This window comes from Schistocerca piceifrons, chromosome 2 (assembly GCF_021461385.2).
Source record: "Schistocerca piceifrons isolate TAMUIC-IGC-003096 chromosome 2, iqSchPice1.1, whole genome shotgun sequence".
Lineage (NCBI taxonomy): Eukaryota > Metazoa > Arthropoda > Insecta > Orthoptera > Acrididae > Schistocerca > Schistocerca piceifrons.
Window position 1 is genome coordinate 698,307,643 of NC_060139.1, and position 15,793 is coordinate 698,323,435.

At 40.2% G+C, this 15,793-nt stretch overlaps 1 protein-coding gene across 1 annotated transcript; it reads right to left on the bottom strand.

The window, feature by feature from the left end:
• Nucleotides 1-253: 253 nt before the first annotated feature.
• LOC124775758 lies at nucleotides 254-1,876 on the bottom strand. The gene has a single exon (XM_047250587.1). It carries the CDS (start codon nucleotides 1,874-1,876, stop codon nucleotides 254-256), a length of 1,623 nt encoding a protein of 540 aa, XP_047106543.1.
• Between the last annotated feature and the right edge of the window lie 13,917 nt (nucleotides 1,877-15,793).

Consider the following 15,793-nt stretch of genomic DNA (forward strand, 5'->3'; position numbering starts at 1 on the left):
CAGCAATTCATTTTAATGTAATCAAGTAGTATTTCAAATAAATGTTTTAATTGCACGTGCAAATAAAAGGATAAAGGTATCAATTGAAAAAGAACACTGCAAACGTTTTTATTTTCTTTATTAATATCACTTGGGTTTCCACATCACCAACAGGGGTACCAAGCACAATGCGTTACTCTTTGTTTTACATGGCGAGTTTCCCCAGTAGGCCTACAAACCATGGAATGTACAGAAACACATACACATCTAAAACTTAGTACCGACAGTAATTATGGTCAGAATCTACGTGAACATTTAATATTTCACTTTCAGGCTGCCTCAGTGCTGAAACAATATTTTCTTTTTCAGCAAGAGTTGGTTTCTTCAAACTGCCCTTTGGCTGTTTGTTACATTTACCATGTCTTCGTTGGACTTTTACCTTCTCGTTGCTGGGGGGTCGTGAAGCTTCCCTGCAGTCTGATTGAAAAAGTGACAGCGAATGAGCTGCATCCTTCTGTAGTGACTTCAGGATTTCTGTGGACACTTTACCTGAACCGACACGGTTAATCAAAATTTGATATGTGGACACTAGTTCTTGGGCCAGAGATGTGTTCTCGTGATCATCAGTATTTGTTTGCAGTGAACACAAAATGGCAGAAGCCTCTTCTGTCACCGTTGCTTCACTTGGTGTAAATGTGGCACTTGAATGTAATGCATACGTCATTGACACTGCATGAATGTGCTTGCATATGTTCGAATGAATTAAACTGTCCGCACAAGAACAACTGAAAGCATGTAAACATATATTACATTTGGAGCACTTCAACTTGCACTCCAATTTACATTCAATGTTATTTAAAATCACAGTATGTGTTACACCACAATGTGTTTGGGATTTCACATGAAACTTTGTACCATCAGTATTGACTGTAATGTCATTCTCCTTAATACTACATGAAGCTTTATGACGAGCCTCAATAAGATTTATTCTATATGAATGGCCACCCTTATACAATTTAACCATTCGAGCACACAGTTTGTCATGCACCAATTTCATCAACACAACAAGTAGTCTGTCAAGTCTATTGTTTGTTTTTCCCTCTAAATAACAATATTTTAAAACTCTATGCATTGCTTCAAGGTACATGTTTGTATTTATACCCAGATTGCGACGGTGACAGTATGCCCACTGCTGAGGCCGGAATAAGTAATTTGACGAGAAATATACACCAAAGTCTCTTGTACCTTCATCTGCTTGAAGCTGCCCGACGAACGATTCCAGCAGCTCATTAAAATTGTCTATGTCCGCTTCTTCAAGCAATGTACGAAGAGCTTTGTACACAAGTGCTTTCTTTTCTTCATTGCCATGTACTTTCTTCAAATTATTCCGCCAGCTGCGGTCTATGTGCCAAGCACACAGTAGATTATTTTCTGCAGGTCTCATGACTCGTGACCATGCACTACGGAAAGTATTAGTGTCGTCGGACATGAATACAGACGTTTTTATGATGCCAGCTCTCTCTTTCACAGCACTAAAGAAATGAGTCATTATGGAAGTAGTCTCCCGATTTGAAACACAGAATGCTACAGGCATACCTGAACCAAAATCGTCTACCACTAACAATGTGGTCACCAACAGTTTGTGAACATTTGTACAATGTGTGGAGTCTACACATACAATATTTTGTCCAAATCTCTGTAATAACTGCTTCTGGTAGTCAGTCATTAACACTATCACCGAGTCAGTCCTATCAAAATCTTCCCTGGCCTCGCCTTCTTTCTTATAGAGGAGAACACAGTCTTTCATTTTCTCCAACCACATACCAACACTGACTTCATCAATGTTATGCTGTTGATCATCACCAATGGCGAAGTCTCTTAATGTTATGAAGGTCATGTCGAGTCAGGAGATGCAGCCTCTCCACTCCGCTGGAATGAACTGAGTCCCGCACATCATCCAGAATTCTCTGGAAAGTGACCCCCCCTCAGCAATTTTGCCTGCAACATTTTAAATTTACTCCAACTACAAAGAGGCCAATTCTGAGTATGTACATGAAAACACTATTCAGAAAGGACACTGTAGTTAACCACCCCCAATAAAATAAATTCATGCAATATAACAGTTGCTAAGTACTTATAAACTAGATAGTTTAACAAATGGCTTAACAGTATATTCAGTGTACCCTTCCAACAGTACTGAAGATGCTATTAACACACTGGGGATGGGAGAATAAACAGGCCTGATTAAAGCACCTGTTGCAATGTGATATTTCCCAGTTTCAGCTACCAAGGCTATTTCCAAATGGTTACGAGGTCTACAAGTACATGTCAGAATTGTAATGGTGTTTTTGTCTAGTCTCAAATCCATTATTGTAGTTGCAAATGCCCTGATCCACCATGTTTAACATGCTGGACAAGAAACAATAAATGTACTGCCTTTAGTCTATTAGATACATTAATGATCTATTCTTAAATAGACTACTATGATGCAAGCAATAACACAGGGCAACACAAGTATTTCAGAACTTATTTCCACACTTGTATTACTGTAATGCATTACACCTGCTCTCACACACACCTAAGTACATGGCATTACAGTCACCAATATTGTGGTCAATATGGATCACATCTGGCCTTTTACAACTGCTTTCAAGCTAACATCACAAATTGTATTCATATGAACTGCCAATCGATATATTCACACCTTTTACTCCAGATCACATATCCATAACAATATTAATTTCGCAGCAGAAAAAAAAAACAATGCTCCTTCACTGCAAAAATAATAAAAGTCAACTACATATAACTAACAGCAAGCCTGGCAATGGATTCTGAAATTTCACACCATATTTACTTGGTGATCACTGAAAGGCCAGCAAAATTCTACAATCAAGGTAATACTCACCAGCGATGGCTTCTCTATCAGAACCACTGAGATGCAGAAAAGCAATGTTCTGGTCGTGGCCGAAATGTGTTCTGTAGTAAATGACACTACAGATTCCACTTTCTTCTTCGTGAAGCTCTATGGCAGCAACGCAATGGTTTCCCATCTTGCAAGTGCCCTGGGACTTACACAACCTTTTGCCACCTGACTTCGAAGAAAATGTGCCATTTCTGTGGCATACAAAGGTGGTTTTTGCAGTGCCATCCTTTAAACGCTTAGTGCCATAACTAGAGACAAAACTACTTTTTGTTTTTCTCCACTTCATAAAGTCTAAAACAAAAGCATCAATGAAAGACAATTGCATTCAGATTCAATAAGTGCAAAGTACACAGCAGGAGTAAAAAAAAAAACGTGCACTGTTAAGATACCCTCACGAATTACTGGTGTGATTTTAATCATTTAAATTTGCAACAATTTAACTTATACTTAATGTAGCAGACAGTAAGTTTACAGTTAATGTGAAATGCGTCTTTTCACGCTTTCAAATAAGCACATGTTCTATTGACCAACAAAAACAAGATCTAATGGCCACGGGTCAGGCAAGTATGTAATAATAATGGGCGATATTAATTTAAGTAGGCAGTGTACACTTTACTTACCGTCCTTCGTTTGAAATTCACTAATTTCTTTTACCATCTCAACCATGTGCTCCTGCTCCACATGTAGGCGCAACTTAGCCAAGAAATTGCATTTAAAGCTACAGTCACTTTTTGAGCACTTTATCGGGGTCAACAGAAGCGTCCGATCTTACCCGTCGGCTTTGACCCGTGACGTAAGCGTGTTGTGGTGTGTGACGTCATTACGGCGCGGAGTTTGATTTGCGATTGTGGCGTGTTTGTAGATGTCTTGTTTTTGTTTGTCGTGCTCTCTGGTGGTGTGTTCATGGTTTTCGTTTGTTTCGTTTGTTTCGTGTGGTGGGGTCAGTTTTCTGTTGCTCAGGTGTTGGATTTGAAGCGGAATTTCTATTAGTGAGTTAATGGTTAATTTAATGCTCATTGCTGTACGTCGGGTGAGTTTGTTATTGAGTGTATTTGGTTGTGGTTTTTTGTTCAGGAATGGATATGAAAGACCGCCTTAACAGTGTTCGGTTGAGGGCGATGATGGGGGAGACAGCTTTAGAGCTGATTAAATTTCTTCAGCTATTTGGCTTAATTGCCGAGGTCGTGAAGTGCGGTGTGTGCCGTGAACCTATGAAATTGGTTAAAGTTCCGGACTCTCGGACCAGGGACGGATACATGTGGTGTTGCCGGAAAGATGGCGTATGGCGTTCTGTAAGGCGTGGTACCTGGTTCGAGAAGTCTAGATTGGCCATGCGTGAGATTGTGCTTATTACGTATTATTTTTGTTATAGTTGCGGGCAGAGTTTTTGCGCGTTTGAGACTGGTGTGAGTGAGAGGACTGTTTTAGACTGGTATTCCTTTTGTCGTGAGGTGTGTTCCGAATTTATTAAGTACAGGGGTAAGTTGGGTGGGCATGGGGTGCTTGTGGAGGTGGATGAGTCGCAGTTTGGTAAAAGGAAGTATGGGAGGGGGAAGTCTGTGGCTGGTCTTTGGGTGTGGGGGGCTGTTGTTCAGGGGGGTGGGGGTACTGAATGTGTTTTTAGGGTTGTGGAGGGGAGGTCGAAGCCTGAATTAGTGGGGTTAATTGAGGAGTATGTAGAGCCGGGGTCCACAGTAGTTTCAGATGCGTTTTCTTCATATAGGGGGTTGGGTGAGAGGGGATTTAATCATTTAGTAGTGAACCACAGTCTAGAGTTTAAGAATTATGATACTGGGGCTTGCACTAACACAATTGAGGGGATGTGGGGAGCGGTTAAGTCAGTTCTTGGGAGGGGGAAGAGGCGCTCTTCCAACCTTCAGTCTCATTTAGATGAGTACTGTTGGCGGAAGAGTGTCCCAGAGGGCTATTGCATTCTTCGGGTTTTTTTAAGGGCTGTGGGTAAAATGTATAGACCGAAAGTGGTTAGTTAGGGTGGGCTGGGTAGGTGGGTGGGTGGTTTATTTTGTTGTATAGTGTTTGTGTGTTGTATTTTGGAGTTGTGGGGGAGGGGGTTGACGTTTGGGTGGGTTGGGTTTTTATTTTAGTTCAGTATTTTTTCGTTGGTGTGTGTGTGTGTTTTTGTATGTGTGTGTGTGTGTGTGTGTGTGTGTGTGTGTGTGTGTGTGTGTGTGTGTGTGTGTGTGTGTGTGTGTGTGTGTGTGCGTGCGTGCGTGTGTGCATTTGTGTGTGATTGTGGTGGCCAATCTAGTTTGTGGAGCTGGAACTTTTTTGAGGTAAGTTCCGTTTTTTTTTTTTTGGTTATTTATGTATGTTTTGTGTATTGGGTATAGGTTGGAAACATCCGATCTCACGCGTCGGCTTTGACCCGTGACGTAAGGGACCTACACATTGATCTGTAGTGTAGCCCTGAATACGAGGTTAGGTTGGGAGTTTTTTTTTGGAATGCGGCCGCGGCAGCGGCCGCCTATGATTCGAAAATATTGATTTGACACTAATGAACATGTATACGTAATATGAAGCAATTTGATGAACATATTGATCTGTAGCGTAGCCCACTTGAGGTTAGGTTGGGAGTTTTTTTTTTGGAATGCGGCCGCGGCAGCGGCCGCCTATGATTCGAAAATATTGATTTGACACTAATGAACATGTATACGTAATATGAAGCAATTTGATGAACATATTGATCTGTAGCGTAGCCCACTTGAGGTTAGGTTGGGAGTTTTTTTTTGGAATGCGGCCGCGGCAGCGGCCGCCTATGATTCGAAAATATTGATTTGACACTAATGAATCCTGTGGGGGGGATGGGGGGTCACTGCAGACTCCCCCCACCGCATAACGACACATGATGATCAAATTTTGAAAAAAAATGAAAAAATTTTTCCGTACCTGCTAAACTGCATAAGTGCCGATGTATGTAGGTGTAAGGGAAGCTTTCGTTTCTTAGTTTTCTATTGGGGGATGTGATCGGTAGGTTCTGTTGAGCTATATAGGTTAAGGGAAGTGTCCGATTATGGATAGGAATGTGTTTTTTGGTATTTGGTCAGTTTTGTGATGTTGATTTATTTCGTTGTTTTGCGTGGTTTTGAATGGCGGTCGGTGGCTACATTTCTGTATATTTAGTTTCTCCGCACCCAAAAACCCCTAATTTCCCACGCTTGTCCCGTTACAGTCATTAGGCTTTTTGTGAAACTTGTGTATTTCAGTGTTTACAATACGTATGCGATGTTTTTATATCCGCCATATTTGAATTGTTTATAGTCGTTTCCGCGGTATTTGTGACGTCATGGGTCAAAGCCGACGGGTAAGATCGGACGCTTCTGTATTTCCCTTTATCGTACCTTCTTCACCTGGCTGAATTTTATGCACATTTCTCAAATGAACATTCAAATGCTTCCTTGCTGAATATTCTCTATCACATACATAACAAGCAACAGTTCCAGCCATTCCAACGAAATAACTCACTCTCACAAGGTGTAAGGATATTCGCTCGTCAACTGTGAATACGAGAATGTGTGTAGAAAGATGTTGCATTCGCTCAGATGTCACCTATGCTTCTGATTGGCTACTGTATATGACGTCATGAATTTAACTGTCAGCCAATCAGCATCGCGACCAGCGGGTCGCGAGACGTAGGTGCCAAGTTCACCCAACCTGGATATGATGTGACGTCATTATGACGTATAAACGCTTTAGTCGATTAACACACCTATCGACTTTTACGAACGTTCGAGATTCTAAACTGTCGTCAGCTAGTGGTTTGTTTTGACACGTACGATTCTGATAACAGCTCAGTGTGGCAGCGTATATGTATTTCGCCAAAATAAAAGAGCTGGACATTAATAGAGATATTCCTGACCGTGGCCTTGAAAACCCCACAGACAACACGTTTCGTAAAAAAGTGAAGTCTTCTTATGTCCCGACCAGATTAGATTGTGTGATTGTTGCATTGAACGCTTACGCCGAAAATAATATTTATTTATTATCAATATTTTAGTATTGTTTCATACAATTGGTCTTGTCAGTACATATTAGAGTGTAGCAGCATACTCTTGCTGACTTTTTTTTCTTAATTTATATAGCTGAAAGAGAACGCGTGCAAGTTTGTTAGCTAAGTAATTTATATGTCCATTCCAAGATAGTCTTTTATCAAACATAATTCCAAGTAATTTTACACTGGGACCGCAGAGACAGGTGCCTTAGTGTCCAGTAATGACTGGTGTGTAGAATAATTGAATTTCGAACTTAAAAAGAAAAATATGAGGCATTGTTGAAGAAAAATCGTCGACCGGAGATGAAATACGAGGGGAAGTGGATTTCTCAGTGTAATCTTAACCAAAGGTTAGTGTCTTGACGCATCTAAAGATTTTGGCTGCTGAGTGCTTCTTCTCACAGAGTACGAATAACCGACGCACTTCAGCTGGGTCAGAAGTACATCAATTTTTGCTTGAGATTCACAATAACCACACAATTGCCCGTCGTCATCGATGCTGAACTCTTTCAGCTTTTCTCTTATTAGTCTCTCGAATGCTGAACACATAATTAGAGACGAGCAAACGAAAAGCAACACACAGGACACAAACACAGTACAATACACGATTTAAACGCAAGGAACGCAAAACACATTTAAACGAATGGCGCAGAGCACAGTGCTACCCTGTCACAACCTCTCGAAAGTTCACAAAAGTCGAATAGTCGATATACGGTTTGTATCGTTTTCGATGTAGCGTGTATACGTCATAATGACGTCTCATCGCATCCAAGTCCGGCGAACTTAGCATCCTCCGTTGTCTTTCCCTTCCGCCATCTGTCCACTCACTCATTTAACTCTGAGCTTATTCAGTGTGTATACGACCCGGGAATTTTTTCATCCAAGAGAAAACGGGGAATTTTTCATCGTTTTAGCTTTCAGCTGAATTTTTATAATTCTGACTGGTAAGAATTGATTCTCTAGCAAAGAACGTTACTATATCCTGCTACTGAAGAATGACAATGCAGCAATAAAATATAAACGAGAGGGGGGTAAATAAAACTTTATTGCCAAAGGAAATGCGCAATTTACAACAACAAAACAACGTGCACGTACAAGCGTCTGTAAACAGCAGAAATATGTCAAAGTTCTTAAGGCGAAGATATGAAATACTTCGTAACAATAAACTGCCATCTATGAGCGTGACGTCACAACTGTTTATATTAGGTTCGTTTGACCAGTTGCCAGCGGGCTCATGCGCATCCGCAGTTGACTCCCGTATGAGCCGTACCCTCTCCCGCTCCTTGATGTGACTGTTACCTGTATCGGCAGTAGCAGCAAGCAACTAGATGCTAACGAGAAAAAAATTTCTCAAACGCCCTAGCTGCCAGATTCATACATGCGCAGAGTTGTCGGGTTGTAGTGGGAAGGGGATTAGTCTCCACGTGACCCGTGTTTGCATTAAGTGATTTCGCTGATTCCTCTACGTATACAGCTCCCACGTCAATTGAAAACAAAACGGATTTCTGTGGCCGGGGCTATCAAGTAAATTAAAATACGTTCACATAATTACGGAGGGTAAAAGTAAATTATTGGTTTCAGTTTTCTGATTTTATTTAATTTCCAAGTTAATAGCAGTCGAGCATTAATCGCCTTGCAGAACAATGAAGTTATTTTTGTCAGTTTGCTACAGAAATTTGGCATTAATCTTTTCGCTGAGGCAATCACTTTATTTGAAAAGAAGTGTTTCATTCCACAGTATTGGCTAGTTCCAACTGTTCGCTGAATTTCAAGTGCATGGTTTCATCGTCTGCCATGTATGGCATTATGCCATAATAAAAAACCAAATATGAGTTAGTACAGTACCGGTACGCCAAGAAAATTTACATCCCGAAAACCACACTGAAAACTTTAATATCAGATGGGACCTACTTCATTGTGAATCTGGGAAAAACCAATGTGCATTTCAAGCCGAATTTTGCATTTTAGTATGGTTTACGAAATTCCGATGCTCTTGGAGTATCCTCTGATGTCCTGATTCTTTTATGGCGTAATGTAAGTTCTCTTAGCCCTTTATGCGAGGGTTGGAACTTTAATAGTGGCAAATGTTTATTTACAACTTATACAAAATAGATAAATATTTCGAAGTTTTACTGTCCTGAGTACTCACCAGAATTGTGTGTAGTCAGTTGTCAGTGGTGTGGAACTCGTAGGATAGCTTTAGCAGCGCCTATTGTGTTGATAGTTCGAGAGGAGCGCTCTATTTCCCGAACCTCTTAAACGAATGCCAATAAGTGCTTCCTTCATCTTAAGAATCAACTTGAAGTCCCAAGGGCTTAAGTCCTGGGACTGTGGTGGATTGCAGGCTGTGTTCCAAAAATTAACAGCTTAGAGAAAGAAGAAGCGACACTTTCTGTAGGATCCGCCAATCATTTTGTAGGACTCGTGTGTCATCAACTTGCGACTGATTTGGTCGATCGATGGGTACACAATGCTGGTGACTACTGTCAAGGACAAGAAAACTTTGAAACATGTGTCTGCTTTGTGTTAGTTGTAAATAAATATTTTCCACTATTAAAGTTCCAAACCTCGTACTACGAACATGCGGGCTTCCTACACCACTGCAGCTGCACACGCGCAATAATGTCCGTTTTCTCCCAACTGCTAAATCGAACCTATTTCTAATAGTCTCGGGATAGTATTGCGAACGGTGGTTCGAAAAGCGTTACTTTCAAAGTAAATTTCTTTTTACGCAAGATGAAGTATGTTACGTGTGAGCAAGTGGGGCGAATTACTTAAATCACAGAACGTTTAAACTTGAACACTTTGAGGACCAGCCACTTACAAGAATTTCAAGCCCAGAAGACCAGACATGTCATTGTTTTAAATTTACTGGCACATTTGTGTGATGTTTCTTAAAGTACAAAACACGCAAAAAGATCAATATTACATGTGAAAGCTTAGCTTCTCTTGTACCTTATTAATCTTCGGGACTAATATTATGTGAAAGCTTTGCTTTTCTTGCAGCTATAAACTATGTATATTAATGTAAACCATTAACTTTTCGTCTTTGTGTGTTCGCGCTATGTAACAGTGATCTGACTATAATAAGTGTCCTATGTTCTGAGTATCGGCTGGTAAATCACGTAGCATGAGACACGACTGGCTTACAAAAGGACAGCGCAATCTCGATTTCAACGCTCCGGAAACTAACGTGCTGCCTTTGGTACAATTCAAATTTATACTTTCGTATTACGGAAGTAGTTGTTGTTGTGGTCTTCAGTCCTGAGACTGGTTTGATGCAGCTCTCCATGCTACTCTATCCTGTGCAAGCTTCTTCATCTCCCAGTACCTACTGCAACCTACATCCTTCTGAATCTGCTTAGTGTATTCATCTCTTGGTCTCCCTCTACGATTTTTACCCTCCAATGCTAAATTTGTGATCCCTCGATGCCTCAAAACATGTCCTACCAACCGATCCCTTCTTCTAGTCAAGTTGTGCCACAAGCTTCTCTTCTCCCCAATCCTATTCAATACCTCCTCATTAGTTACGTGATCTACCCACCTTATCTTCAGCATTCTTCTGTAGCACCACATTTCGAAAGCTTCTATTCTCTTCTTGTCCAAATTGGTTATCGTCCATGTTTCACTTCCATACATAGCTACACTCCACACAAATACTTTCAGAAACGACTTCCTGCCACTTACATCTATACTCGATGTTAACAAATTTCTCTTCTTCTGAAACGATTTCCTTGCCATTGCCAGTCTACATTTTATATCCTCTCTACTTCGACCATCATCAGTTATTTTACTCCCTAAATAGCAAAACTCCTTTACTACTTTAAGTGTCTCATTTCCTAATCTAATCCCCTCAGCATCACCCGATTTACTTTGACTACATTCCATTATCCTTGTATATGTGCATACGAAAGTATGCAGCGTATATGTTGCTGCACATCAAAAGTCTTTCCAAAATTTCTCTCCTCTTTTTTTTCCATCAAAAGTCTTTCCAAAACTTCTCTCCCCCGCCTTTTTTTTCTTTTTTTTTTCCGCGAAGTTCTATGCGAGTATATAAAACGTTAACTATTCTAAAGATTGATAAGTTTTACATTTCCGAGGGGAAAATCTACGGAAAACCTACTGTCACTTAGCACGGAAAAAATGTATTTTCGCCTAGGAAGAAGTGCATTTTTTAAACAGATTCCAGGATTTTTTTTTTTCTTTGTCTGCGTATACACCCTGTTACTTTAATTGAAGAGTATAGTCTGTCTGTAAACTGAAGAGCGAGCAAGCGAGTCCCCACTCTGCCTACCCTGCTACGTCACAGGGCGCTTCTACAGGCTGTTTCACAACGTAGTACCGGCCCTGCGGCGGTGCGCGCTTCATATCTGTGGCGACGCCGCGTACAGATACGTCCCGGCTGTGTTTATTTTTAGACAAATGCATTAAGAGTATAAGGAAAACAAAAGACGATAGCTTCTTCGAAACAAAACATTATAGAGTAAATAATATTAACATAAGAACGGAAGTCAGTATTCTACTACAAACATAGAACCGAATGCCTCTTCATGTGAATGTATGTTCCTCTATTCGTAAGACGAACCAGATATAGTGCAATCAACCTGTAGAATTTAAGGCTTGTTCTTACTAAAATGTAGAAGTTTTCTTTAAAGGGTCTGCATTGGAACTTAACAATTCTTGCAACACGAAGAGTGTTTAAAAAGTAAGCAGAAATTTATAATTCCGTGTTTTGTATTAGTTCGGTTTGCACTGCTTTTTTTGCCACTCTCTTCGTAAACATGTCTGAAAAGTATCTGTGCAATGTTTTGCATATTGGGTATTTACCCAGTTCTCAGTTGTCAAATGGTTCAAATGGCTCTGAGCACTATGGGACTCAACATCTTAGGTCATAAGTCCCCTAGAACTTAGAACCACTTAAACCTAACTAACCTAAGGACATCACACACACCCATGCCCGAGGCAGGATTCGAACCTGCGACCGTAGCAGTCCCGCGGTTCCGAACTGCAGCGCCAGAACCGCTAGACCACCGCGGCCGGCTCTCAGTTGTCAAAAAAGTTATATGTGTTTTGGTAGCATCAACTATTATTTGTTTTGTATAAAAATAGATTAGAGAATCTGTACTAAATTTTGTTATAAGAATGGAATAAAGTGTATCAAATTTTTAGGAATGTTAAATATTGCTTTTGGTGAGTCTCTTATGAGTAAACCCAGAACACACAAGTGGTATAAACATTTCAAAGCAGGCCTTAAAGGACAGCAGTTTTACAAGAATGGGTGAGATTAAAAATGCAGTCAAAAGGCCTATGAACTATCCCGAGGAAATAATTCCTAAAGTGTTTTGGGAATTGGAAAAAGCACTGGCATAAGTGTATAGCATGTACTGGGGAATATTTTGAATAGGATAACATTGTTGTAGATTAACAAGTAAAGTTCTTACCAAAAAATAAAAATTAATATGTGAACGCACCTTGTATGTCAAGCTTTTTACATAGAAGTCCAGAATCGGTATACGTGTCTCGAAAGAAATTTCAGTAGTGTTTAGATTAGCTATTGCACACATGTTTTAAGCAATATTCCTTAGAATCATGTGAATAGTAACCGAGATAGAGTTTTAGTGACAGAGTATATTCAAATGCTGCTGTTCTCTAGGCATTAAATGTATTACGTGATTGAATCACGTTCTGCTAGCGAAACGTTAATTGATTTTACCATGAAGCTCCCAAGTTATTCCTGGTTTTGTACAACAAGTGATAATGGTATTTATTGCTTTGGACAACATTTGACTGTATTTATCTTGGAAAATCTTTTACTACCATGTACTACATTTCTACCAAAAGAAATTTCATAGTGTATGAGCAGAGTCAGGCTTGAAAGAACACACAACATATTTTTCAAAAAAATATTCATTGCCTGTTTACATACATCGTATTTTAGAGGTCATCATCAACATTGTCACTATCATTACTGTCGTCGTCGTCGTCGTCGTCCTCGTCGTCATCACTTTCTAAATTAATAACTATAGCGTCTATTATGTCTTCCATAACCCCATCCTTAACCCAATATTCTCTTTCAAGTTTCTCCACATGGAGGCAGTATGCACTCCAGTCATCTTGACTTATCGTTTCAAAACCTGTAACAATTGGGACAAGTTTTTGTATACGCTCTCTTTCGGTTACGGCAAAATTTAGTTCGGAATAAAACATGGAAGCTCAGAAAATGTCTACATACCTTCTTTCACCAACTGCAGCAACTTCGTCATGCAAATATCTCCAAGAATATTTCTTCCTCTGACGAAATTCTTGAGCTTTGCCCACGCCATTTCAATTGGATTTAAGTCACAGTTGTATGGTGGAAGTCGCAGCACAGTGTGTCCATGGGCTTCAAGTATTTTATTAATTTCAAATACTTTGTCTTCCGGCTTATGTTGTTTAATTAAATCAAATAATTTTGTTTTTCTCATTGTCAACTCAGCTTCCACCTTATTTTTTAATAACCATTCAATCATTTCGCTTTTATTCGAGGACCTAGTTGGAGCTTTGTTGTGTTCCTTGTTGTGATATGAAGCGTTGTCCATAACAATAACACAGTTCGGTGGCAGATTCGGAATCACTTTATTCGATATCCAATTAGAAAAATTTTCGTAGTTCATTTGCCCATGGTAGTCTCCTGTTGCACAACCCGCTTTATAAACCAACTGTGCGTTGGGTAAGAACCCATCTTTTGATCCAATATTCACCACTATAATCCTATTGCTTCCGCTAACATTGTCCATAATGCCCTCAACGCCAGGGCCCTGCCAACATTTTCTGTAAGTAATGTTATTGTCCACCCAAGTTTCATCAATATAAAAGAATTTTCTGCCTAGCTCCCTTAATTTCCTCACTTGGATCAGATACTTACATCGCCAGTCAATTATATCCGTTCTTTCTACGAGAATCTTTCGTTTACTTACAGATCTTTTCCAGGTAAATCCCATTTCACACAATGTCTTGTGTAAAACATCTTTCTGCCAAGGAAAATGTATTTTTTGTTTCACGGCATTAAGCAATTTCCGTAATGTCGGCACTATTTTTTGGTTTATGTAAAAGTCCTCCATCGTTTGTCAAATGACTGATTTTGTGAAACTGTCTATGATGATGGGTTTCCTCCCTAAATTATCAGTTTTCCTTCGCGGCGATTCCAGTAAACCATGCGGCTTGTTTTCACGTTCCTTCCTTATGCGTCCTATAGTGGCGAGGCTGACGTTTGCATAAACTGCAGCCCTTTGATTGGGGCTGTTAATGTTAACCAACAGTTCTTTTTGTGTTGCCTCCTTAACACACGCTGTAATAACGTTAGAGACGATCGAACACTCGTTACTCCGCAAATACCTCCTCTTCTTCGTATTCCGCACATTTTCTTGCAATGCAGGGCGATTATCCATCACTTCGGGATACTGAAGTATATCAGTGAGTACACAAAGTCAACTGACTGACGCTGGCAACAAAGATTCCACAAACAGAAACAACGTATATCAGTATATCACTGCACGCTGAACTACACCGCTAGACGGGTAACAGGGCAACTGATTTTGGGTGGCCCTGTAGGCCAGTGGCAGCGTTCTTCCGGGAAAGGCCACTTCCCCCACCAAAGGCGCTGCTCGCTCTTCAGTTTACAGACAGACTATACAGTGAAGAACAAAAAATGTTGTTTTACTTATGAGTTGACTCGGAGGTTAAATCAACTTGCAAGTACTGTGAAATGAAATACTTAAAAAAAATCATCACTTTTTTGACCGGTTTTGCTCGGATCCTGTAAAGAAACTTAAGAAGCCTATAACAGAAAGTCTGATAGAAATAATATTTGATCATTTTTCTAAAAGTAAAACCCTTTTATCAATAAAGCAACGCTCTTGCCTCAGTGGTAACACTGGTTCCCATTAGATCACCACAGTTAAGTGCTGGGCTAGGCTAGCACTTGGATGGTTCACAGTCTAGCTCTGCCGCTGTTGGCAAGCGCACCTCAGCCCTTGTGAGGCTAATCAACTACTTGATTGAGTGGTGGCGACACTGGTCACAAAAACTGACAACAGCGAGGGGAGCAGTTTGCTGACCACATATCCATCCACATCCGGTGACACCCAAGGGCTGTGGGTGGCACGGCGGCCACTTGGTACCATTGGGCCTTCAAGGCCTATTTGGACTGTTTTTGTTTCTTTGTTTGTTTTTATTAATATAATACCAGAAAATTATTATGTCAACCATAACTATCTAAGATATTTGTAATTAACAAGGAAAGGGATAGTGATAGTTCAGATAAAGAATTTTTTGAATCATCAGAAACTGTTAAAGAAGAGTAGACTGAGTTTGCTAAATAATAGGTCTATCAACTGCTGTAAAATTAGAAAACTAAGTGAAGAAAAAAGATCTTTCGCCTTGAAATTTTGAGGAAGTGGCAAGTACAGTCAAAAAGAACATGCAAGTTCTAAACCATATGAGGATTTGAAAGAAAAGCTTAAAAACTAAATGCAATTTTTCAAACAAAGATGATAAAAGTATTTATCACAACTCAATTGTTGGGATGAGCAAAAGTTAGTGGTGCATTTAATTTTTCAGAATGTTCGGTTAAATTAACAAGGTATTTACTAAATGTGGTACCCATATCGATATTACAACGTTGGCGATGGAACTGCACGTTTCTCATGGATGCCAATAGCAGTCATGCGGTTTCTGGCAGGCACAATGGCGCACATCAGCTGAGCGATACCTCCAGCAGCTCTGGACTATGAGTGCCTTCTGCCTTTGCAGTGTAGGACAGCTAATGGCCGTCACACACCCCACTTCTTGGAGTCTGGTCGCTACATCGAGCTATGCAGGCACCGCCTAGTCATAGCTCTGAC

Coding starts and splice junctions, on each gene's coding strand:
- LOC124775758 (XM_047250587.1), bottom strand. CDS start 1,876: ATGACCTTCATAACATTAAGAGACTTCGCCATTGGTGATGATCAACAG.